We start from the raw sequence: 23,566 nt of genomic DNA on the forward strand, positions 1-23,566 counted from the left end.
GAGGAATTACAAAGCAACCACAAAACAAGCAGCCAAATGGCAGTAGTAAGTCCTTACTTATCAATAACAACACTGAATGTAAATGGACTATGAATAAAGGAAACGTGGTACATATACACAATAGAATATAATGGAGCCATAAAAAAGGAATGAAATCCCATCATTTGCAGCAACATGGATGGTACTGGAGGTCGTCATGTTAAGTAAAATAAGCCAAGCACAGAAAGACAAAATATGGCATGTTCTCACTCATATGTGGGAGCTTAAAAAAATGGATTTCAGAATATAGAGAACGGATTGGTGGTTATCAGAGGCCAGGAAGAGTAGGGGGAAGGGTAGGCCTGTTTCAGGTATTGGAGCAAGAAGTAAGTCCATTTGCTTGAGTTGTTCACTGTTAAAATCCATTTCTACCAGTATAATTTCAAAGAAAAGTTGAAGTTGATTGGTGTGCTACCTGCTTTCTGGTCTGAGGAAAACCAAACTTCCCTTTTAGTAGTACTGAGGTTTTAAAAATTTTTTTTTAATTTTGCAATTATCTCAGACTTGCAAAAAGTTACAAAAATAGTACAAAGAACTCCTGTTTACCCTTTACCCAGATTCAGCAAATGTTAATACTTTACCACACTTGTTTTATTATTCATTCATATTCTCTCTCACATCTCCGTGTGAACCGGTTTTTGAAATGTTTGAGAGTAAGCTGCAGACATGATACCCCTTTACATCTGAATACTTCCTAAAAACTTCCTGAATGTTTGCTAAAACCAGGATATTCTCTTATACTCAAAAAACTAACAATGATAATACTATAAACTATATTATTATTATCTACTATACAGACCTTATCCAAATATTGCCAATTGTCCCATCAATGTCCTTTATCTGGCCCAGGATCACAAGCTGTATTCACCTGTCATATCTTTTTAGTCTCCTTTAATCTGTAATAGTTCCTCAGCCTTTATTTTTCTTTAATGAGCTTGACACTTCTGAAGAATACAGACCAGTTATTCTAAAGAATGAACCTCAATTTGGTTTTGTCTGAAGTGATGATATATCCTTAGTGGCATCATATCATGAGGCCCATGTCAATTTGTACTATTACTAATGATATTATGTGCTTCATGATATGATGCACTTAAGGATATATTATCACTTCTGCAATTTCCAAACAAAAATGCATCATCTTGAATGTGTACCTGTACCCATTAATCAACCTCTCTAACCAGCCAGTGAATTTGTAAACTCTGGCTCAAGGTGAGTTCAAGGGAAGGCATACTACTGAAGTCTGGCAGATAAAGTTTAATGGAAGCACTTTCTCTGGGACCCATCAACACACAAGCTGGTAGGAGTTCTCCAATACTCAGAGGGAAAATGCTATTTAAATGTGATTCTGTGTAAAACCTCACATCCCAATAAAACACAAGTCTTTGTTGTGTCCTCAATGGAGAAAACAGTTGCTGTCAGCACCCAGCTGAGAAACAGGAACCTAGAGGCTGAGACAAGGATTTTAGGGCTAGAGTCAAGGAAACAAGGGGGCACTGTGGCAAGCTCAAGGGTTTCTATAACCACTGTTATTCAAAAGAAAAGAACATGTTATCTGTTAATCTCCTTGAAAATAAGGTGAGAATGTCATACTCTAACAAAGTCATGCTAGGGGAAAGTGAGAGAAGAACAGATCAATCACATTCCCCTCTTGTCCAATTAATCTTTCAGAGTCAGGGCCAAGAAATAAGCTGTAATTGCACAAAGAAGACTTCAATAAAAAATATTCAGGCACAAGGGGATCAAGGGGCTCAGTCCCTGGACAGGCATCCACACAACACAGAAACTCCCGACATGCCTGTCACAATGATGCTTTCACCCTGACCTTAGCAGATCTTCAATTCCACTTAATCCATCAACAAGTCCTTCCAGCTTCAAATATATGTCTTTGAATCTGGCTATTATTCCCCATTTCCACTGTCATTACCTTAGTCAAGCTACCATCATCCCTCAGCTGCTGATTTCCTGGCTTCCATATCATCTATTTTCCAGACAGTGGCTACTCTTTTCAAAACACAGTACTCTTTTTAAAACACAGCTTAAGACCATCTGATGGCTCCAAGGACTATGTGATCCGATTCCTGACTCTCTGACCTTATCCAGAGCCACTCTTCTCCTCATGAGGAACGTTCCCACCCGTGGGTCTTTGTGGTTCCCTCTGAAACTTTCAGATCTCTGAATGGCTCGCTTAGTTCCTTCACTCAGTATTCAGCTAAAAAGGCCTTCCTTGTCAACCCTATCTAATATGTCCTACCCCAATCATTTCTTATTTCATTACCTTGTTTTATTTCCTCCATTTCATTCCTCCACTATCTAAAATTATTATATGTTAATATTTCCTTACACTTGGCTCAAAAAAAAACAACAGATGAACAAAGAAGCTGGTATGTTTTTAAAAAACTACCAATGAGATTGGAAAGAGACAAAGATGAGAGACTTATCTGTGTATACCTTTTCCTATAATTTTAATTTCTTTTTGTTTCTTTGAGACCAGGTCACTTGGTCACCAAGGTTTGACCTCCTGGGCTCATGGTCCTCCTATCTCACCCTCCCAAGTAGCTGGAACTACTGGTGTGTGCCACCACACCCAGCTAACTTTTTTAATTTTGTAGAGACGAGGTCTTGCTATCTTGCCAGGGCTCGTCTCAAACTCCTGGGCTCAAGTGATCCTTCCACTTCAGCTTCCCAAAGTGCTGGGATTGCAGACATGAACCCCTACACCAGGCCCTAATGTTAACTTCTGAGTTTTTGAATTTTTCTTTTTTTTTTTTTTAAATAGAGACAGAGTCTCACCATGTTGCCCCAGTTGGTCTCAAATTCCTGGCCTCAAGTGATCCTCCTGCCTCAGCCTCTCAAAGTGCTGAGATTACAGGCATGAGCCACTGGCCCTGGTTATTTTAAAACAAAATTAAAACTTCAATTCTTTATGCATTTCTTTGCTATCTATCTTCCAGAATGAAAGCTCTTTGAGCACAGGCACTTTGTTCAGAGTTTATGTATCCAGTCCTAGAATGGTAATCAGGGCTCATTAAATATTTGCTGAATAAACGAATGCATCTACAACAGCTATGACCAGCAAAGGGGGGAAAAAAAGTTTTTCACTCTCTTACATAGTCACTCTTAACACAGCACAGAATATTTCACCTCTGGTCATCAAAATGTGTGTGAGGCACACACACCAAGGAATGCTCCAGAGGCAACGAGCTGGATACCCTTTAATTCAATTCTGACACTCTCTACCTAAACATAGCATCAAATCACACAGGTTAAGGGCTCAGTACCACAAGGCTGCTTCCACTTCAGATGACAACTGCAAGGCACAGGTTGTGACCTGTGCTTCTGACTGATTTGCTATAAACTGGTGTTCCCTGGCCAGGCGTGGTGACGCACACCTGTAATCCCAGCACCTTGGGAGGCAAAGGTGGGTGAATCGCTTGAGCCCAGTAGTTCAAAATTAGCCTGGGCCACATGGCAGAATTCCATCTCTTAATTAATTTATTAATTAATTGGGGTAAACTGAAAACCCTCTCCTTTGAATTTGATCAATTTGTTACAACAACTCACAGAACTCAGGGAAACACTTCACTTAGATTTACCTATTACAGAGGATTACAGAGGATACAGATGAACAACCACATGGAAGAGATACACGATGCATAGGGCAAGGGATGTGGGAAAGGGCTTGGAGTTTCCGTGCTCTTACCAGGAGTGCCAGGTACATTCATGTGCTCAACAATCCAAACCCTGTCCTTTTGGGTTTTTATGCAGGTTTCATTAATAGGCATGACTGAATAAATCACTGGCCATCGGTGGTCAGCTCAATCTTTGGCTCCACTCCCCTTCCCAGAAGTTTGGGGATGGAACTGAAAGTTCCCACCCTCTAATCACATGGTTGGTTCCCTTGGCAACCAGCCTCCCATCTTGAGCCTATTCAGGAGTCCCCAGCTATCAATCATCTCATTAGCATATAAAAAGACATTTATAACTTAGAAGTTCTGAAGGTTTTAGGAGCCAGGAACCAGGGGCACACACCAATTATGTATTTCTTTTTCTTTTTTTTTTTTTGTGAGACGGAGTGTCGCTCTGTCGCCCAGGCTGGAGTGCAATGGTATGATCTCGGCTCACTGCAACCTCTGCCTCCCGGGTTCATGCAATTCTCCCACCTCAGCCTCCCAAATAGCTGGAATTACAGGCACCCGCCATCATGCCCGGATAATTTTTGTGTTTCTGTAGAGAGGGGGTTTCATCATGCTGACCAGGCTGGAGTATTTCTTATTATATCACAATATCACATCAGCAAAGCTACAAGTTGGACCTCTTCATATGAAAAAGGAGCTCCCCTCTTACCACCATCTCCTTGTTGCTATTTTTTACTCAGTGCATGCACTCTGCCACAGCTGTACCCAACCCCTTCAATAGTGTCTTTCCTCCTCCTGAGGCCAATCCAAAATCCTCCACAGTTCTTTCATCCTCCCCCACATCAAATCAATCTGCTCTCACAATGTCAACTATTATCTGCAGAGGAGTCATTTTGCAGACTTGTCCTCTCAAGTTTCACGTCTGCATCACCAACTGCCTGTTCCACCTTTCCCAATGCATGTCCAACCACTTCAATCTAGCGTGTCAAACTAGCTCTCCACTCCTAATCATCCCATTTCCTTGAGTGGACCCTTCTTTCTCCAAATCACCTGAGAGGAAAACTAAGATATTTCTGACTTCTTCCTTTACTTTATTTCCCCAAAGGGAAACCAGTCATGAAATTTAAAACACTCTGTCTACTTAGCATTCTTCCTCCTTTTATTATTTCTACCACGCCCCTAGATCTGGACTTACTGCAACAGTATTGACTGAAGCATGTGTCTCCAAGGTGTGCCCTTCCTAATTCCACCCTGAAGGCAACCTCCAGATTAACTTTGCTATATTGCTTGATGAGGTCAATCCCTTTTCAAAAATGGTCCATGAGTACTTACTAAACACTGTGGTGGCCCACCCGCATCAGAATAACCTGGGATGCAAAGTCCTGAGACTCATCTTCAAGAGGATTCAGTTGGTGTAGAGCAGGGCCATGAATCTGCAGTTTTTGTTTTTTTTTTTTTTTGAGACGGAGTCTTGCTCTGCCGCCCAGGCTGGAGTGCAGTGGCCGGATCTCAGCTCACTGCAAGCTCCGCCTCCCAGGTTCACGCCATTCTCCTGCCTCAGCCTCCCGAGTAGCTGGGACTACAGGCGCCCGCCACCTCGCCCGGCTAGTTTTTTTGTATTTCTTTTAGTAGAGACGGGGTTTCACTGTGTTAGCCAGGATGGTCTTGATCTCCTGACCTCGTGATCCGCCTGTCTCGGCCTCCCAAAGTGCTGGGATTACAGGCTTGAGCCACCGCGCCCGGCCAAATCTGCAGTTTTAACAAGCATTCCAGATGACTGTCAAGTGAGATTTCTTAGCTTGGGTCCACAAGACTCCACAGTCGACCCTTAATCTTCATTTTTTTTTTTTAAGGCTTATTTCCATTTCCTCCTACCTTGAACTCTGTTATGTAAACTGCGCTGGTCTTACACTGAACTCCTGGAATAAACCTTTCAAATGCCTGTCTGCAGGGCTTTACTCCACTAAGCTTCTTCCTTGTGAATCCTTACCATATTTTATTTACCTTTTCCAGACCCAGTTCAAGATCCACCCTCTCCATGAGCACCTGTGGTGTGTCCCTCTCACGTGGTAACTTCCCAAGGCTATCTTACACCACTGTTCACTTACCACATGCATGTGCCCTATAAGCTTCATGATGGCTTTTATAGGAAATCTCTGGGGATCTTTAACCTCAAATGCAGAGCCACACTGGCAGAAGGCAGTGGGAAGAACCCTGGTCCAGTTTGGCCTCCTATTAGCAATATTGTCCAGTCTCCTTCCCCAACAACTTTATGGAACACTAAGGCTTCCTAGAACAAAGTTTTAAAAACAATTGACTTAGAAAAGATGGATATGTTCGATGTGAATTATACCTCCACAAAACTCTTAAAAATAAAAATAAAACTTGAATAAAGGGATAAGAGTGAAGAATAAAAAACTGCAGAGTTGTAGAGATCAACAAAATGGTCTGAAACATCCCTTTCTATTTGCATGGCTGCCTCAGCCCAGTCTCTAACCCCTCCAACACCAAGTGCAGGACTGTTAAGGTAGCAGCCTGACTGATGTCCCTGGCTCCAGACTCTCCCCTTTAAAACACCCAATCTCAGGAATCTGAACATCCTACTTAGTCATCTTCATGCAGCATTTGGAAACTGCCTATACAGTTCTGTCCTCCAATCTTTATGGGGAAATTTTGCCTCAAGTTTCCTCCTTAAAGGAGTGTGAATGATTAGTAGCCTATGTTAGAAAATCTATTGCTGGCTGGGTGCAGTGGTTCACACCTATAATCCCAGCACTTTGGGAGGCTCAGGTTGGGTGGATCACCTGAGGTCGCGAGTTTGAAACCAGACTGAGCAACATGGAGAAACCCCGTTTCTACTAAAAATACAAAATTAGCCAGGCATGGTGGTGCATGCCTGTAATCCCAGCTACTTGGGAGGTTGGGGCAGGAGAATCACTTGAACGCGGGAGGTGGAGTTGCAGCGAGCCGAGATTGCGCCATTGCACTCCAGCCTGGGCAAGAAGAGTGAAACTGCGTCTCAAAAGAAAAAAAAAAAAAAGAGAATCTGTTGCTGCTGTCACAAACCAACAAGTCTCCAGGGACCAGGCCCAGACCAACTTGGACAAGGTATCTATTTCTAGAGAAAGCAATTATTCATTACCCACTGATTAAATCACTCTCCTATATTACAAGAGAGTGTGGCTCTTGGGAAATGCAGTTTTACTTTCTTCCTTCAACTAAGTGTTTCCCTCGGTCACTGGGGGAACTCAGGACATCAGAAATGGTTCGGTCTACAGTCCACAGGATCTCTGATGAGATTACTTCAGTTGCTCAACAGTTATGTTAGAAGATAGAATTGACCTACCTGGAATCAAATAGAGGGGAGTGTAGGAATCACATCCATTTTCTCTTACGAGATAAATCCCAAGCTCTCTCTCCCTAAGGAAAGGTGGAGGAGCAATATATATCCTAAAGCCCTACTAAGAGAGGAAGGTCAACAATACAGCCTAGTGAGAAGGGTGGGTCCATATAAGATTAGTGAAATTACAGGTAGCTGTTGTAGAGCACAGTTTAGGAATGCCAAACAAGTGAGTAAACCTGAGGAAAAGATACAGGTTACGGCAGCTAGATCTGAGGGAGGTAAATCTACAAATTACTGAAAAGTGAAACCAGTGGAAGGGTTTATGTAACTGAGTGACTACTCGCTCTCCTGAGGCCTTACCCTTTATCAGCTTTAGGAAGGAGCCTCTTTCCTCCTCAGGTGGGCTCTGGAGCAGCAGTTCTCAAAGCATGGTCCACAAACTCTGAGGGGACCCTAAGATCCTTTCAGTGGTCCTGCTATGTAGAAAATATTTTCATAACAAAACTAAGAGGTAGCTGGGTGCGGTGACTCACACCTATAATCCTAACATTTTGGGAGGCCAAGGTGGGCAAATAGCTTGGGCTCCAGAGTTCAAGACCAGCATGGGCAACATGGTGAAACCTTGTCTCTACAAAAAAAATACAAAAATCAGCTAGATGTGGTGGTGTGTGCCTATGGTGGGAGGATCACCTGAGCCTAGGGGTGTTGAGACTGCTGTAAACCATGATTATGCCACCGCACTCCAGCCTGTTTTCAAAAAACAAAAACAAAGAAAAAGAGAAAACCTAAGATGTTATTTGCCTTTTTACTGTGCTGACCTTTCCACTGACAGTGCAAAAGCAGTAATGAGTAAAACTGCTGGTGACTTAGCATGAATGAAGACGATGGCATCAAGTTGAAGTCTTCCCCACTACACCTGTCCACCACACAGTGAAAGAATACAGCCAGGTTTACTTGATGGCACAGTGCAAAATTTTTTTTTTTTTGAGACAGAATCTCGTTCTGTTGCCAGGCTGGAGTGCAGTGGCACAATCTCAGCTCACTGGAAGCTCCGCCTCCTGGGTTCACGCCATTCTCCTGCCTCAACCTCCTGAGTAGCTGGGACTACAGGCACCCGCTACCACACCCGGCTAATTTTTTGTATTTTTAGTAGAAATGGGGTTTCACCATGTTAGCCAGGATGGCCTCAATCTCCTGACCTCGTGATCTGCCCGCCTCGGCCTCCCAAAGTGCTGGGATTACAGGTGTAAGCCACCGCACCCAGCCCGACACAGTGTAAATTATATTAAATCTTGATCCTTGAGTATGCTTTTTAATATTCTGTGTGATAAAATGTGAAATACATATAAAACATTTATACTGCATACAGAACGTGATGATTATCTCTAAATAAAACACTTGTGTCATTGTCTGAATTGCAGGATTTTTTCTGTGGAACGCCATGTTTACTTGAAAAAATGAATGACACATAAGTAATAGTTATTCAGACTTTGGTATTTGGCAAAGGTTCTGGAAAATGAAACAAGGTAAGCCTGTCACTTCAAGGAAACCAACTGACTGTACTTGTTGCCAATGATAAAATTTTAGCTTCCCAAAGAAAATTAGAACTTTTGCAAAATGGGGCTGGGCACGGTGGCTCACGTCTGTAATCCCAGCCCTTTGGGAGGCCGAGGTGGGCAAATTGCCTGAGGTCAGGAGTTCAAGACCAGCCTGGCCAACATAGTGAAACCCCGTCTCTACTAAAAATACAAAAATCATTGTTGCCAATGATAAAATTTGAGCTTCCCAAAGAAAATTAGAATTTTGGCAAAATGGGGCTGGGCATGGTGGCAGACGCCTGTAATCCCAGCTACTCGGGAGGGTGAGGCAGGAAAATCACTTGAACCCAGGAGGTGGAGGTTGCAGTGAGCTGAGATCGCACCACTGCACTCCAGCCTGGGTAACAAGAGTGAAACTTCATCTCAAAAAAAAAGAAAAAAGAATTTTGGCAAAATGGTATTTGCCACCATGAGTTTGAGTGCTTCCTAATACTTTACTTCTCTGAAGAGATTGTGGTGATATGATTTTTTTTTGACACTATATAATAAACTGTGACATGTGGGAGATCTACATAATTCAGTGAACCAGTATTTTCAAACAGTCGCGCCTTGCATACTGTTTCAGTCAACAGAGAGTCCCCATAGAAGACAATGTCCCATAAGATTTTCATTCCAGGCCAGGCGCAGTGGCTCACACCTGTAATCCCAGCACTTTGGGAGGCCAAGGTGGGTGGATCACGAGGTCAGGAGATTGAGAGCATCCTGGCTAACACGGTGACACCCCGTCTCTACTAAAAATACAAAAAAATTAGCTGGGCATGGTGGCGGGCCCCTGTAGTCCCAGCTACTCGGGAGGCTGAGGTAGCAGAATGGTGAGAACCGGGAAGGCACAGCTTGTAGTGAGCGGATTGCACTCCAGCCTGGTGACAGCGCGAGACTCCGTCTCAAGAAAAAAAAAAAAAAAAAGATTATCATTCTGTATTTTTACAGTAGCCTTTTCGATGTTTCAATGTTTACATACATTGTGTTGCAACTGTGTTGCAACTGCAGACAATACTCAGCATGGTGACATGCTGTTCAGGTTTGTAGCCTAGGAGCAACAGGCTATACCAGGGCTGTAAAGTATGACTGTATCACGTTACAGAATCATGCATGGATCTAAGATCCAGTCAAAGTGAGACAGATCCATGGATTTTAACGTAACAAAGTTCACTGATAGCATTTCAGATTCTACACTGTAACTAGCCTTTACAAAATCATGCCTTGTTTTGCATAGCCAATACCCACAATTATCTGAGAAGACTACTGAAATACTTCATCCTTTTCCAGCCATATGTGTAAGGCTGGATTTTCTTCATTATTCAATCAAAGCAACTATCACAATAGATTGGAGAAACAGATATGAAAGTCCAGCTGTCTTCTATTAAGCCAGACACTAAAGAGATCTAAAAAACAATGCCACTCTTCTCACTAATATGTTTTAAACAGTAGCATTTTTAAATGAAAACATTAAGTGAACTTATGCTAACCATAACTTAGGTCAGAAATGCTGTTTGTGTTAACTAACTTATGTTAGCATAAAGTTAATGTAAATTTTAACATAACTTATGTAAAAACGTTATTCATGTTAGTAATGGGCTTATTCCTTCTAAATGAATATTTCAGTTTCTAATATGATAAATATTAAAATATAGGCTGAGCGCAGTGGTTCAAGCCTGTAATCCCAGCACTTTGGGAGGCTGAGGCAGGAGGATTGCTTGAGCCCAGGAGTTCAAGACCAGCCCGGGCAATATAGTGAGACCCCATCTCTAAACAAAATTTAAAAATAAAAAATCGAATATTGAAATACATATATATCCCCTTTTTCTCCTGAAGATTCCAAAGAGCTTTTTCAAGTACATAAAGAAATCCTGAGCCCAAAAGCTCTGAGCACTGCTGGTCTAGAGAAGCATTAGGGTCCAGCTTATCTATGAGGGCTCCGAAGGACAAGGTCCTTTGTATTTTAAGGCCTAAAAGAAACCAGCACTCTCAGTATTTGTTCCCAATTCTGCCAGAAGAGAAGGTAAGAAGTAAAAGGCATTAAAGGAAAACCTTTTATCTGCAATCTACTGACTTTTGGTGATTTACCAAAGCACCTGATCTCAGGTTAAAATCCAGACATTATGATCAGACAATTCCAAGGTCATAGAAGGAATCTAGTGAGAAAGATTCTAAATCTAACTAAATTAGGAATCTAATGAGAAAGATTCTAAACGTAACTCCAAATTATGAGTATCAGATAGATTCTGAAGTTAAGGCTTCATCTAGATACTGATTTTCAACAAGTAACAACTTGCTATTCACACATATTAATTTCTGTATCTAGTTATGTATTCTCTCTGTCCCCTTCTTCCTTCCTCTTTCCTCTACCCATCCTTTCAATGTTGGTGTTCTTCTGAGTTCATACTTCTCACTCTACCTGACACACAGTGAGTACTCAACAAGTGGCAGCTGCCATTATTACCTCTCTCCCAGAGCCATCCCTTCCATGTCATGGCTTCAACCACCTCCTATACTCTCAACTCTATCATCACCCAGGCCTCTCTTGTGAGCTCCAGATCTACAGAATGAACTCCTGGGCCTTTCTACCTGGATGTGCTGCTGCATCACCACCCACATGGTCACTGAAATCAGAAACCTACAATCATTCTACACTGCTCCTTGTCCCATTCTCCTACCTCTATTCTGCCACCAGGTTTTGCCAACACTACCATGGTTAAATCTCTCTAAACCCTCTCCATTTCCACTAGAGCAACCATAAAGCCTTCATCATCTCTAGCCTAGGCCACTATAATAGCTTTCTCATTGGTTCCCTGCCTCCAATCTAAAATTCTTCCTATTCAACCAACATATTGACACTACAGTAATCTTAAACCCAAATCTGACATTATTTTTCTGCTAATTATCTTTCTGTGGTTTTCCTGGAACATACTCTTTACTTGATTTTACTCATGTATCCCTAAAAGAATTTTTTTTTTTTTTTGAGACGGAGTCTCACTCTGTCCCCAGACTGGAGTGCAGTGGCATGATCTCAGCTCACTGCAAGCTCCACCTCCCGGGTTCACGCCATTCTCCTGCCTCAGCCTCCAGAGTAGCTGGGACTACAGGCGCCCGCCACCACGCCTGGCTAATTTTTTGTATTTTTTAGTAGAGACGGGTTTTCACCGTGTTAGCCAGGATGGTCTCGATCTCTGGACCTTGTGATCTGCCTGCCTCGGCCTCCCAAAGTGCTAGGATTACAGGCGTGAGCCACCGCCCCCAGTCCCTAAAAGAATTTTTAAAACCATGTGTTCCTTACATATGTGGTAACATCTAGACCAGACACAGTGGTTCACTCCTGTAATCCCAGCACTTTGGGAAGCTGAGGCAGAAGGATCACCTGGGCCCAGGAACTTGAGACCAGCATAGGCAACATAGCGAGACACCTATCACTACTAAACATTTTTAAAAATTAGCCAGGTGGGTGGCGCATGGTTGTAGTCTCAGCTACTCAGGAGGGTGAGACAGGAGGATTGTTTGAACCCAGGAGTTGGAATTTACAGTGAGCTATGATCACACCATGGCACTCCAGCCTGGATAACCTCCTGCCACCTCAGCCTACAAACAGCTGGGACTACAGGAGCATGCCACCATGCTTGTCTAATTTTTATATTTTTTTTTGTAGAGAAGAGGTTTCACCATGTTGCCCAGGCTCGTCTCGAATTCCTGGGCTCAAGCAATTAGCCTGCCTAGGCCTCCCCAAGTGTTGGATTTACAGGTGTGACCCAACACACTCGGTCTTAAAAATAGGTATTAACTATCTTAGTGAGTAACACACACCTAAACTAAATCTCTTTAAAAATTTTACAAGTTTTATCCAAAATAACTTAAAAACCCCACTGTCCCAAAAGACATTCCCATTACATTTAACTACTGTGTTTTTTTTTTTTTTTTTTTTTTTTGAGACAGAGTCTCGCTCTGTCGCCCAGGCTGCAGTGCAGTGGCGGGATCTCGGCTCACTGCAAGCTCCGCCTCCCAGGTTTAGGCCATTCTCCTGCCTCAGCCTCCCGAGTAGCTGGGACTACAGGCACCCGCTACCACACCCGGCTAATTTTTTGTATTTTTTTGCATTTATTAGTAGAGACGGGGTTTCACCGTGTTAGCCAGGATGGTCTCGATCTCCTGACCTCATGATCCGCCCGTCTCGGCCTCCCAAAGTGCTGGGATTACAGGCTTGAGCCACCGCGCCCGGCCAACTACTGTGTTCTTTTCAGAATATCCTAACAAGGAACACGCTTTACACTAATGGGATTGTGTATTGGGAAGCCTTCTGGGTTAGGAGGTAACCTAAATCACTAAAGGAGGTGTTCCTGAAAATAAGTATTTCCAAAGTATTCCTTGTTTGTATCCGAGGACATTTTTACACTCAGGTCAATACACCACAGTAAAATTTAGGAAGTGTGAGGGATTTGCCACACACAGCCTCCTCCCCTTTTTTTGTAGGGGCAGTTTTAGAAAAAGAGTTCATTGGGGCCGGGCACAGTGGCTCACACCTGTAATCCCAATACTTTGAGAGGCTGAGGCGGGTGGATCACGAGGTCAAGAGTTCGAGACCAGCCTGACCAAGATGGTGAAACCCCATCTCTACTAAAAAATACAGAAAGCTAACCAGGCGTGGCAGTGTGTGCCTCTAATCCCAGCTACTCGGGAGAATGAGGCAGGAGAATCGCCTTTACCCGGGAGGTGGAGGTTGCAGAGAGCCAAGATTGCACCATTGCACTCCAGCCTAGGCGACAGAGCAAGACTGTCTCAAAAAAAAAAAAAAAAAAACAGTTCAATGGGAAGCTGACGATCTGGAAATGTATTCATCTAAAGCTAGACGAGCAAGTGTATCCCTTGGGAGTCTAGGACCCTAATTACTCCACCTTGAAAACCACTGCTCCAGGGATGTAGTTCTAACTCAGCAAAACATCCAAGACCCTTTATGATCTAACCCCTACTAACTTCCCTCTTCCTGGATGGCTCCCTCCAAATCTAGCTCAGGTCTGTCAAACTGTTTCCAGTTCTCTTTTCAGGACTTGCTGTATCTTTCCTAAATCCACTGTGAATATGGAATGTCCTCCCACCTCTTTACTCCCAGAAAACACTTGATAATTTTTCAAGGATTGATTCAGTCCAATGAATAAGTAGCTGCTAACTTTCTGAGCACAAAGTGGGTGGTTTAAATGTAAACAGTGTCTCAGTATTCAGTGCAAGAAACAGAAGAATGGGATGGAACACTGTCCCAAAGGGTCCCCTAAATGCTTATTGATTGGCTAAATCAACAGGTGTTGCAGTTAAGGAATAGGTGATTTGGAGTATCTGAGAAAGCAAAGACGATTCCATCTAGTAAGGATTAAAATATTTCCTAGATCCAGAATGGGAATGTGAAGACCAGGAGGAATGGGAATAATGTCGTTTTCTAAGTAAGTCCGGATTAAGTATTTCCCGTTCTATCACAGCACACACCACAGTATGGCAATGCTCGTTTACTTGATTAATAAACTCCTAGACTATAAATTCCGTGAAAACATGCTTGTCCTATTAGCCACTCTATCCCCTCAATCCCTTCCATTGTACCCAGGCTCATTAAATACCTGTCAATGTTTACTAAAAATTGTTTAGTGAATGATTAAAGGAATGGATGAATGAAGAATTAAATTCCACAGGATCTCAGATCCTGTTTGAATCTGTAGAGTTTAGGAATGTATTCCTCTACAGATACTGAGGATGGAGAAGTAAAAATGTAGACATCCATGTTAAATTCGGCCCTGGAGCCTGCGAGGAGCTTAGGCTCACACCCAGAGAAAATTTAATCCTCAGCACGGCGGGACAGAGATGGCTCGGAGGCAAGGACTAGGGGATGGGGCAGGGTTCGGGCATCCGGAGGCGAGGCCGACTAAGTTCGTGGGGCGTGGCGGAGAGGAGAAGGGCTCCGAGGCGGCGCGAAGTCCCGGCCACCCCAGGCCGCGGCTCCCTGGCCTCCCGGGTGATAAGAGGTGGAGGGAGGAAGCGGGGCTAGGGTGAGAGTGGCTGGAGGGCTGGGGACCCGCGCGAAACGACTCCGGTAGAGGGAGGTCGGGAGCGTGGGACCGGTGGAGGGTCTGGGGTCGGTTCCCCTGGCTCCACAGCCGCACTCACCTAGAGGATCCACCTTCGCCCCGGCTCGGCACCGGCTCCACGCTACTTCCTCCCTCGGCCTGCTGGGCTACCAGGCAGCCTCAGGTGCCCCTAGCAACCACGCACCGCCACGCGTGACCCGCGCAGTCGGCCGCCAGCGCCGCTGCCGCCTGCCACTCACCGCGCGCGCCCCCAGCGGACAGACAGAGGGTCTGGAAGAAGAGGGCGGGAGGCAAGCGCGGGGAATCTCGAGGGTTCTGGGGCCTGTGGGGCGGGTCGTCACCTGCCCCGCGCACGCGCAGTCCCTTCAGTGCGGTGTGATCCGCGAGTGGAATTCTGGGAGATGTAGTCCCGGAGTTAAAGCGCTGAAAGGCTCCCTTCTGAGCGTCCAGGACTCTCCCTTTCTACTATGATTCCACCTACTCCCTATGGACTGTTTTCTTTTTTAGAGACAGAATCTTGCTCTGTCGCCCAGGCTGTAGTGCAGCGACGTGATCATAGCTCACTGCGAACTTGAACTGCTCAAGCGATGCACCTGCCCCCAGCCTTCCTGGTAGCTGGGACTACCGGCACGCCACCATGCTGGGCTATTTTTTAAATTTTTTTCTTAGAACAGGGTCTCACTATGTTGCCCAAACTGGTCTTAAACTCTTGGCCTCAAGTGATCCTCCTGCGTCAGCCTCCTGGTCGCTGGGATTACGACGGGAGCCCCCACGCCTGGCCTGGACTCTTTGGCCTTGCCTCAATTGAAAATCAAAGGGCCCAGTCTCTGTTGAAGGATTTCTAGTAAAAGCCTTTGAGTTTGCCCCCAGGAAAGGGGAGATTGCCCGATTCACTCTGCCTCCCTCTAACCCGCCCTTCCCTAACCCCAACCTATCCAGCAGGGCAAAATTAAAACCACCTGCCTGCTTTATGGGCTTCAAGTGTGAAGGTTAGGAAATACTGACTCAATTCCTTATCTCGTTAGCTCCCCAGGCAAGACAGATCGTGCTCCTATCTCAGATGTCCGTAGACCTGAGAGATTTGGAGATCTAAGAAAGCTGGAAGATGAAAGGATCTTTCCTAGGCAATTGGCTACAGAAATAAAGGGGACAAAGATAAAACTAATCTGATGAAAACAATCTGGACCAGAGGAAGGATCTCAATAAATAACTTATTTAGTCAACAGTCGTTGATGGATGCTAAAAGTATTAGATAATCTACGGGAGAATTTTACACTGAAGGATGTACACTGAAGATCACCTGTATGTACTAATCAATCTTAGATAACGAAACATAGAAGAGCTGTGCATTGTGTTTCTTGATGTGATGCAATTGCACAGAAATATTTATGAAGTATAGTGTATTTTTGTAAAAGAAAAAAAGTTGAGTGACTCTAATCAAATTTTGGCTATGATTTCCAGTTGACAGGAAACAACTGAATAACACTACAAAAAAGCAATCAGACAAATCCAGAATGTGGGCCAATGTATAGAACAAATGACCTCTTCTTCCGTCAGCAATTTCAGGGTATAAAAATGGGGGGAGATGTTTTAGATTATAAGAGATTTAAGAAATATATTCAAATGTTGGCCAGGTGCAGTGTCTCACACTTGTAATCCCAACACTCTGAGGATCACTTGAGGTCAGGAGTTCAAGACCAGCCTGGGCAACATGATCAAACCCCGTCTCCAACAAAAAATACAAAAATTAGCCAGGCATGGTGGTGCACACCTGTAGTCCCCAGCTACTCAGGAGGCTGAGGCAGGAGAATAGCTTGAACTCAGGAGGCAGAAGTTGCAGTGAGCCGAGATTGTGCCACTGCATTCCAGCCTGGGCAACAGAGCAAGACTCCATCTTGAAAAAAATAAAAATAAAAATAAAGAAATATATTCCAATGCAATGAGTGCAGCTTGTTTGGATCCTGATTCAAACAAACTGTAAAATGACATTTTTGAGACTGAGAAACAAAAATTCTTTTTTTTTTTTTTTTTGAGACGGAGTCTCGCTCTGTCGCCCAGGCTAGAGTGCAGTGGCCGGATCTCAGCTCACTGCAAGCTCCGCCTCCCGGGTTCACGCCATTCTCCTGCCTCAGCCTCCCGAGTAGCTGGGACTACAGGCGCCCGCCACCTCGCCCGGCTAGTTTTTTGTATTTTTTAGTAGAGACGGGGTTTCACCGTGTTAGCCAGGATGGTCTCGATCTCCTGACCTCGTGATCCGCCCGTCTCGGCCTCCCAAAGTGCTGGGATTACAGGCTTGGGATTACAGGCTTGAGCCACCGCGCCCGGCCGAGAAACAAAAATTCTAAGTCCCGCCCCAACCAACTGAATGGACCCCGCCTTGGCTAAGGGGACGCTAGAGCAACCTTAAAAACTGAGTTCGTGGCTATGATGAGATGGGAGGTCTAACATGCCTCAATATGCCCCTTCCTTATTAACCTTTAAGCAGAATTCTTTCCTAAGGAGTAAGCAGAAACCAGCTCTAGAAATCAAGAAAGGGATGATTCATTGGTTTTAGAGGCCAGAACCAGATTCCCTACTCTTTGCACTTTTCTTTTTTTTTTTGAGAAGGGATCTCACTATGTCACCTAAGCTGGAGTGCAGTGGCATGAATACAGCTCACTGCAGCCTCAAACTCCTGGGCTGAAGCAGTCCTCCACCTGAGCCTCCCAAGCAGCTAAGACCACAGACACAAACCACCACGCCTGGCCAATTTTAAAATTTTTTGTAGAGACAAGATCTTTATGTTGCCCAGACTGTCTTTGCAGTTTCAAAGTGAAAGCTCATCAGTTTCACAATGCATCCCTTCCTAAAACTGACCATCTCCAGATGGGTTTTGGAGGAGGGTGCACAGTGAGGGTTTTCATTTCCTGTGCTATACCTTTTGACATCAGAGGGCTGAAAACTGCTCCCTAGGATCACGTGAATGCAGCCATTTTTTAAATATGCAACCCATGAAGAGGCATGAAGCTCAATTGTGCATGTACTTGTTTCTGTCATAAACAATCATGACTCCTCCTATAGCTTATTAAATATGTATATTTAGCCAGCCCACTCTGTGTAAATTCCTGTTCCCTTTACCCCTCCCTCAAAGTCCCTGCTATCAGCTTCTGCCAGAAACTATACTTCCCAGCCTGTCAGAATGGCCACCTTGCAGACTGCAACCCTTTATAAGAAATAAAGCTCTCCTTTTCAAATTTATGAGCCCCAAGATTCTTCGTTGTCAAGACTATGAAAAAATCTGAATAAGGATTGGGAACATTAAGAACATAGCTGATGTGGTAGGCCCAATGGCTCAAGTCTGTACTCCCAGCTATTTGAGAGGCTGAGGTGGGAGGACTGCTTGAGTCCAGGAGTTTGAGGCTACAGTGAGCTAACACTGCACCACTGTGCTCCACCCTTGTGATCCCCTCTCTTAAAAAAAAAAGAAAAGAAAAATAGAGCATAGACAATGTTAAGAAACTACTATTTATTCTCTTATTGTAGGGAGCTGAATGGTGGGCCCCCATAGAAAAGATGTATCTGTATCCTAATTCCAGGAACTTGTAAATATTACCTTATATGGTTGATGGTGTTTAGGAAATGCCACCCCAAAATATGACACTCTGGTATGTTGATTACGTTGGACAAAGGGCACAAGGTAATAGCTGATGCAGTCGGGGGGTTGTCTGAGTTCCTCCAAAAGGAACTTAATTGGTATGAATCCTTTCCCTGAAAATATTATCAACTGGGAAAAATGAACTCAGATCACAGGAGAGGAAACTGGAGGTTCACACTGTGCCCAGACAATCACCTATTCTCCTGACGGCTGCTGTGAGATAACTTTATTTCCTGAGAGACTTTTATCTACAGAACAAGACCACTTTCATTCACCACGGAATTCCTCCCCTCACCATCCCATAACTTGTGTCTCCACCACCTCCCAGAAGTCCCAAGCTCCTATTCCTTCCTGTAGCTCAGGATGCTATATAAGCCTCGAACATCTGACCCTTCTTTGAGTCTCATATTTTGTAGGACACTTATGTGTATGTACAACAATAAATGTGGTTTTTCTCCTGTTAAACTCTTTTTTTTTTTTTGAGACAGGGTCTCATTCTGTTGCCCAGGCTAGAGTGCAGTGGCGTGATCTCGGCTCACTGCAGCCTCCGCCTCTCGAGTTCAAGCGATTCTCGTGTCTCAGCTTCCTGAGTAGCTGAGATTACGGGCATGCATCACCATGCATGGCTCAATTTTGTAGTTTTAGTAGTTTCACCATGTTGGCCAGGCTGGTCTCCAACTCTCAACTCTCGACCTCAGGTGATCCACCCACCTCAGCCTCCCAAAGTGCTGGAATTACAGGCATGAGCCACCATGCCCAGTCTTTTCTTTTCTTTTTTTTTTTTTTTGAGATAGTCTCGCTCTGTCATCCGGGCCGGAGTGCAGTGGCACGATCTGGGCTCACTGCAACCTCCACCTCCCACGTTCAAGTGATTCTCACGTCTCAGCCTCCCGAGTAGCTGGGATTACAAGCGTGCACCACCATGCCTGGCTAATTTTTGTATTTCTGGTAGAGATGGAGTTTTGCCATGTTAGCCAGGCTGGTCTCAAACTCCTGGTCTCAAGTGATCTGCCACCTGTAGTCCCAGCTACTCAGGAGGCTGAGGTAGGAGGATTCCTTGAGCCTGAGAGGTCGAGGCTACAATGAGCCATGATCATGCCACTGCTCTCCAGCCTGAGTGACAGAGCGAGACCCTGCCTCAAAAACAAACAAACACCTGAGTAACAAAAGAATAGATATGGTAGCCGCTCAAGTAGTGATAGAGTACACTGAACTATCCTCTACCTGTGTGTGTGTTCAAAAATTTCCAACTGAAAGACAACATGTTCACATTGAACTTGTTCCCACCCATTACCACTCCACTGCTAGCCTTCTCCATTTCAGTTAATGGCAATTCCATTCTTCCCATTGCTCAGACCAAAAACCTTGGAGTCACCCTCGACTGCTTTCTTTTGGTCATACCCCCACCTCCAATCAGTCAAGAAATCCTGTTTGCTCCATGTTCAAAATATATTCAAAATCTGACTACTTTTTTATCACTCCATTGTTATCACCCCAGTTGCCATCCAGGACGCCATTGTTTCTTGCCTGGATTATTATTACAATAGCCTCCTAACTGCTCATCCTACTTCCCATTCTCCCCTACTCCCCATAGACATTCACAAGACCAGAAGAAAGAGTGATCCTTTTAGGATGCAAGGTAGATCATGTAATTCTCTGTTCAAAAGCCTCCAATAGATGCATCCTCCATTCAAAGTAAGAGCCCAAGTCTTCACCAAGGTCTACAAAGCCTGCAACATCTGGCCCCCACCATTACCTTCCTGTCTCATTTCCTACTATTCTCCACCTTTTTTTTTTTGAGACGGAGTCTCGCTCTGTCGCCCAGGCTGGAGTGCAGTGGCCGGATCTCAGCTCACTGCAAGCTCTGCCTCCCGGGTTTACGCCATTTTCCTGCCTCAGCCTCCTGAGTAGCTGGGACTACAGATGCCCACCACCTCGCCTGGCTAGTTTTTTTTTTTGTATTTTTTAGTAGAGACGGGGTTTCACCGTGTTAGCCAGGATGGTCTCGATCTCCTGACCTCGTGATCCGCCCGTCTCGGCCTCCCAAAGTGCTGGGATTACAGGCTTGAGCCACCGCGCCCGGCCTTCTCCACCTTCTTAAACTCATTTCATCCATACTGGTTCCTCATAGCTCCTCAGGTATGCTAGGCATGCTTTCATCTCAGGGGCTTCGCTCTTCCCCAGAATAGGTGCATGACTCACTCCCCTCGCCTCCTTCCAGTCTTTTCTCAAGTGTTACCTTCTAGTGAGGCCTACCCTGACCATCCAACTCAGCACTCCTCATCGCCTTTCCCTGCTTTACTTTTCTCCGCAGCTTTTATAGCTTTGCTCACCTTTCTATATATTATTCTTTTAATAATTTCACTATCTCCTCGACCAGAATGGAAACTCTATGATGGGCACTGTTTTATCTCCTGTACCTAGAATAGTATCTGGCATACAGAAAGGACTCAAAAAAATATACATTCAACTGAATTGAGATAATCTGGATAGGAGAAAATTATGGTGCTCCCTAGAAAAATATTATTTTTGCTAAAGTATAAACACAGTGGACAATGAAGAAGAGGGTTAAACAAAATTTCTTATAAAAATAAGGGCACTTTACTTGTCTTTCATTTCTAAAACAACTGGAATTTAAGGAAGGACAGAAAGGAGCCTCATTTTATGGATGGAGAAATCAAGGCCCTGGAAGCTTGTTCTAAGCCATCCAATGAGTTAAGGTTTTCCAATGCTTCCAATTAGATTATAATTCTAACAGGTCTGACTAAAAGCCCTTTCTGGTAAACTGCACAATCTTTATAATAGCTACCCTTCATAAAGCAGCTTGGATTCCCTATACATTAGAACTCCACTAAATATTAAAATTAGTCACTAAGTCTGAGCAACCTAATTTACCGCTCTGTTTAATCCTACCCTTTCCTATTTCAGCTCCACCGGCCTTGACTTGAAAGTAGGTAACCAAATATAGTTCATCTAGGAAGGAGGAAATTGGAAGGCAAGAAATGATATAAATAAGCTACCAGACCAGGATCTTGTGTGAACAGGACACCAGCACTTCCAACAACACCACATAGAAGCTAAAAGAGGGGTTCAGCCTCCCAACCCTTGTCCTGGGAGCTTCAAGTATGGTGAGGCACAATTTTTATTAAAAGAGTTTACAAACAGATTAAACACACACACACACACACACACACACACCAAAAAACATACACTCTCCATGCTCACCCACAGATAGAAATGTTGACTAAGGGCTAAGGAATCCCTCAATAACTGGGACTGATGGCATTAATCCCCACAGCCTAGAGCTGAGACAGGCTCTGTCTTCATCACTGTCCTGGGGCCAGCAAGTCTAAGGCAAAAACCTGCTGGGAGGATTAAAGGAGCTCCAGAAAGGAAGAGATCTTTCAGGCTGAGGTTTTTGCCTAAGGTCCATGAGGAAGGTCCCTAGAGTTAAACACACATTATTGGAGAAAAGGCCCCTGGATGTAGAGAAGAAAGGACTCTTCTCTGGCACCAACAGCAATAAAATTTACTGGTTGAAAACATCCTGAATCTGGGAGAAGGAAGAAGCTTTATATATAAATCTCTTCTAGTCTCTTGTTCTCAGTTGAGTTGGCAGCCTATCTCTTTTCTAGTCTCTTTAGTTCTCAGTTGAGTTGGTGGCTTGTGTAGTAGAATAAGGAAGAGTTGACAATAGCAGGGCAACCAAAGTTGGAGGCTGGACCACAGGAATCTGGAATCACATGCTATGGGTTGGCCTCAGGAGGTGAATGAGTTTCCTGCAGTGTTTGGCAGAGGCAGGCCTAGGACTGCTGTGTGGCAGTGACTGATTCCCCAGAGAGAGCAAGGCTAGTTTCTCACTGGCACCCAGGGACACCAGTACCTGTAGGATAGACAACAGATGATAGAACAGAACATGAGGCTCAGAAATGGTGGTGTCTGGGACAGGTGCAGAGGACTTTCATTTACCCAGGAATTCCCACTTGAGAAGAGGAAGAAAAGGGAAATGGGCTCTTGAGGACTTGGAAAAGACTGAATGGGAGAAGAGAAACCTTGGAGACAGGAATCATCAGGACCAGAAGTCTACTTCCATTCTCTTTGGTTATAGACCATGAAACCAAGGCACTAAGGGACACATATACATGTCCCCAGGAAGACTTGATGAATGCAGCAGTAACTCACAGTAAGCCAAAAGGTCTAATTCCCAGCCTTCAATGCAGACCAGTGGGTTCTAACCTCATTACCACCAAGAATCCCATTAATTATTTTCCCCATGGATTGAACAAGATTCCTACAGGATCTTCACCATCAGCCAGGCAAGGTGGCTCACGCCTGTAATCCCACACTTTGGGAGGCCGAGGTAGGGGGATCATGAGGTCAGGACATCAAGACCATCCTGGCTATCACGGTGAAACTCTGTCTCTACTAAAAATACAAAAAAAATACAAAAAATTAGCCGGGCGTGGTGGCAGGTGCCTGTAGTCCCAGCTACTCGGGTGGCTGAGGCAGGAGAATGGCATGAACCCAGGAGATGGAGCTTGCAGTGAGCCGTGATTGTGCCACTGCACTCCAGCCTGGGCGACAGAGCGAGACTCTGTCTCAAAAAAAAAAAAGAAAAAAAAGATCTTCACCATCCTCTCAAATTTCTGTTCTGCATGAACTTCCCAATGCTACCACTTTGAGATGTCATAATTTGTATTACCATATGTAGATATGTGTGATTTCCAACGGGCTTTTTTTTTTTTTTCCAGTCACCCAAATTGGAGTGCAGCGCCATCATCTCAGCTCACTGCAACCTCCTCCTCCCAGGTTCAAGCGATTCTCGTGCCTCAGCCTCCCGAGAAGCTGGGATTACAGGCACCTGCCACCATACCCAGCTAATTTGTGTATTTTTAGTAGAGACAGGGTTTCACTATGTTGGCCAGGCTGGTCTCAAACTCCTGACCTCAAGTAATCTGCCCACCTCCATCTCCCAAAGTGCTGGGATTATAGGCAAGATCCACAGAGCCTGGCCTATTGGGCTCTTTATATACTGAAAATCACAGTCAGACAGGGTGGCTCACACCTGTATTCCCAACACTTTGGGAGGCTGAGGCAGGTGTTCGAGGTCAGGAGTTCAAGATCAGCCTGGCCAACATGGTGAAACCTTGTCTCCATTAAAAACGCAAAAATTATGGCCGGGCGCGGTGGCTCAAGCCTGTAATCCCAGCACTTTGGGAGGCCGAGATGGGCGGATCACGAGGTCAGGAGATCGA

The 23,566-nt window shown here is 44.5% G+C and overlaps 2 protein-coding genes across 6 annotated transcripts in view; both read right to left on the bottom strand.

Annotated features, from left to right (window-relative positions):
• TTLL4 (tubulin tyrosine ligase-like family member 4) overlaps positions 1–15,020 on the bottom strand; it is a 45,409-nt gene extending 30,389 nt beyond the window's left edge. The window contains exon 1 of one of the 3 annotated variants that reach the window (XM_011932243.1): positions 14,757–15,020. The gene's annotated coding sequence lies outside the window, so the exon portion shown is untranslated. The remainder of the gene's footprint in view (positions 1–14,756) is intronic. The other 2 variants (XM_011932245.1, XM_011932244.1) reach the window with 2 other exon arrangements.
• A 6,321-nt stretch (positions 15,021–21,341) lies between these two features.
• The window catches only part of STK36 (serine/threonine kinase 36), a 32,333-nt gene continuing 30,108 nt past the window's right edge, over positions 21,342–23,566 (bottom strand). For all 3 annotated transcript variants that reach the window (XM_011932258.1, XM_011932256.1, XM_011932257.1), the window contains exon 27: positions 21,342–22,194. In XM_011932258.1, coding sequence (XP_011787648.1) covers positions 22,051–22,194 — 144 coding nt within the window. In that variant the 3' untranslated portion in view covers positions 21,342–22,050. The remainder of the gene's footprint in view (positions 22,195–23,566) is intronic.

Source organism: Colobus angolensis, unplaced genomic scaffold (genome assembly GCF_000951035.1).
Source record: "Colobus angolensis palliatus isolate OR3802 unplaced genomic scaffold, Cang.pa_1.0 Scaffold95, whole genome shotgun sequence".
NCBI classification, from domain to species: Eukaryota; Metazoa; Chordata; class Mammalia; order Primates; family Cercopithecidae; genus Colobus; species Colobus angolensis.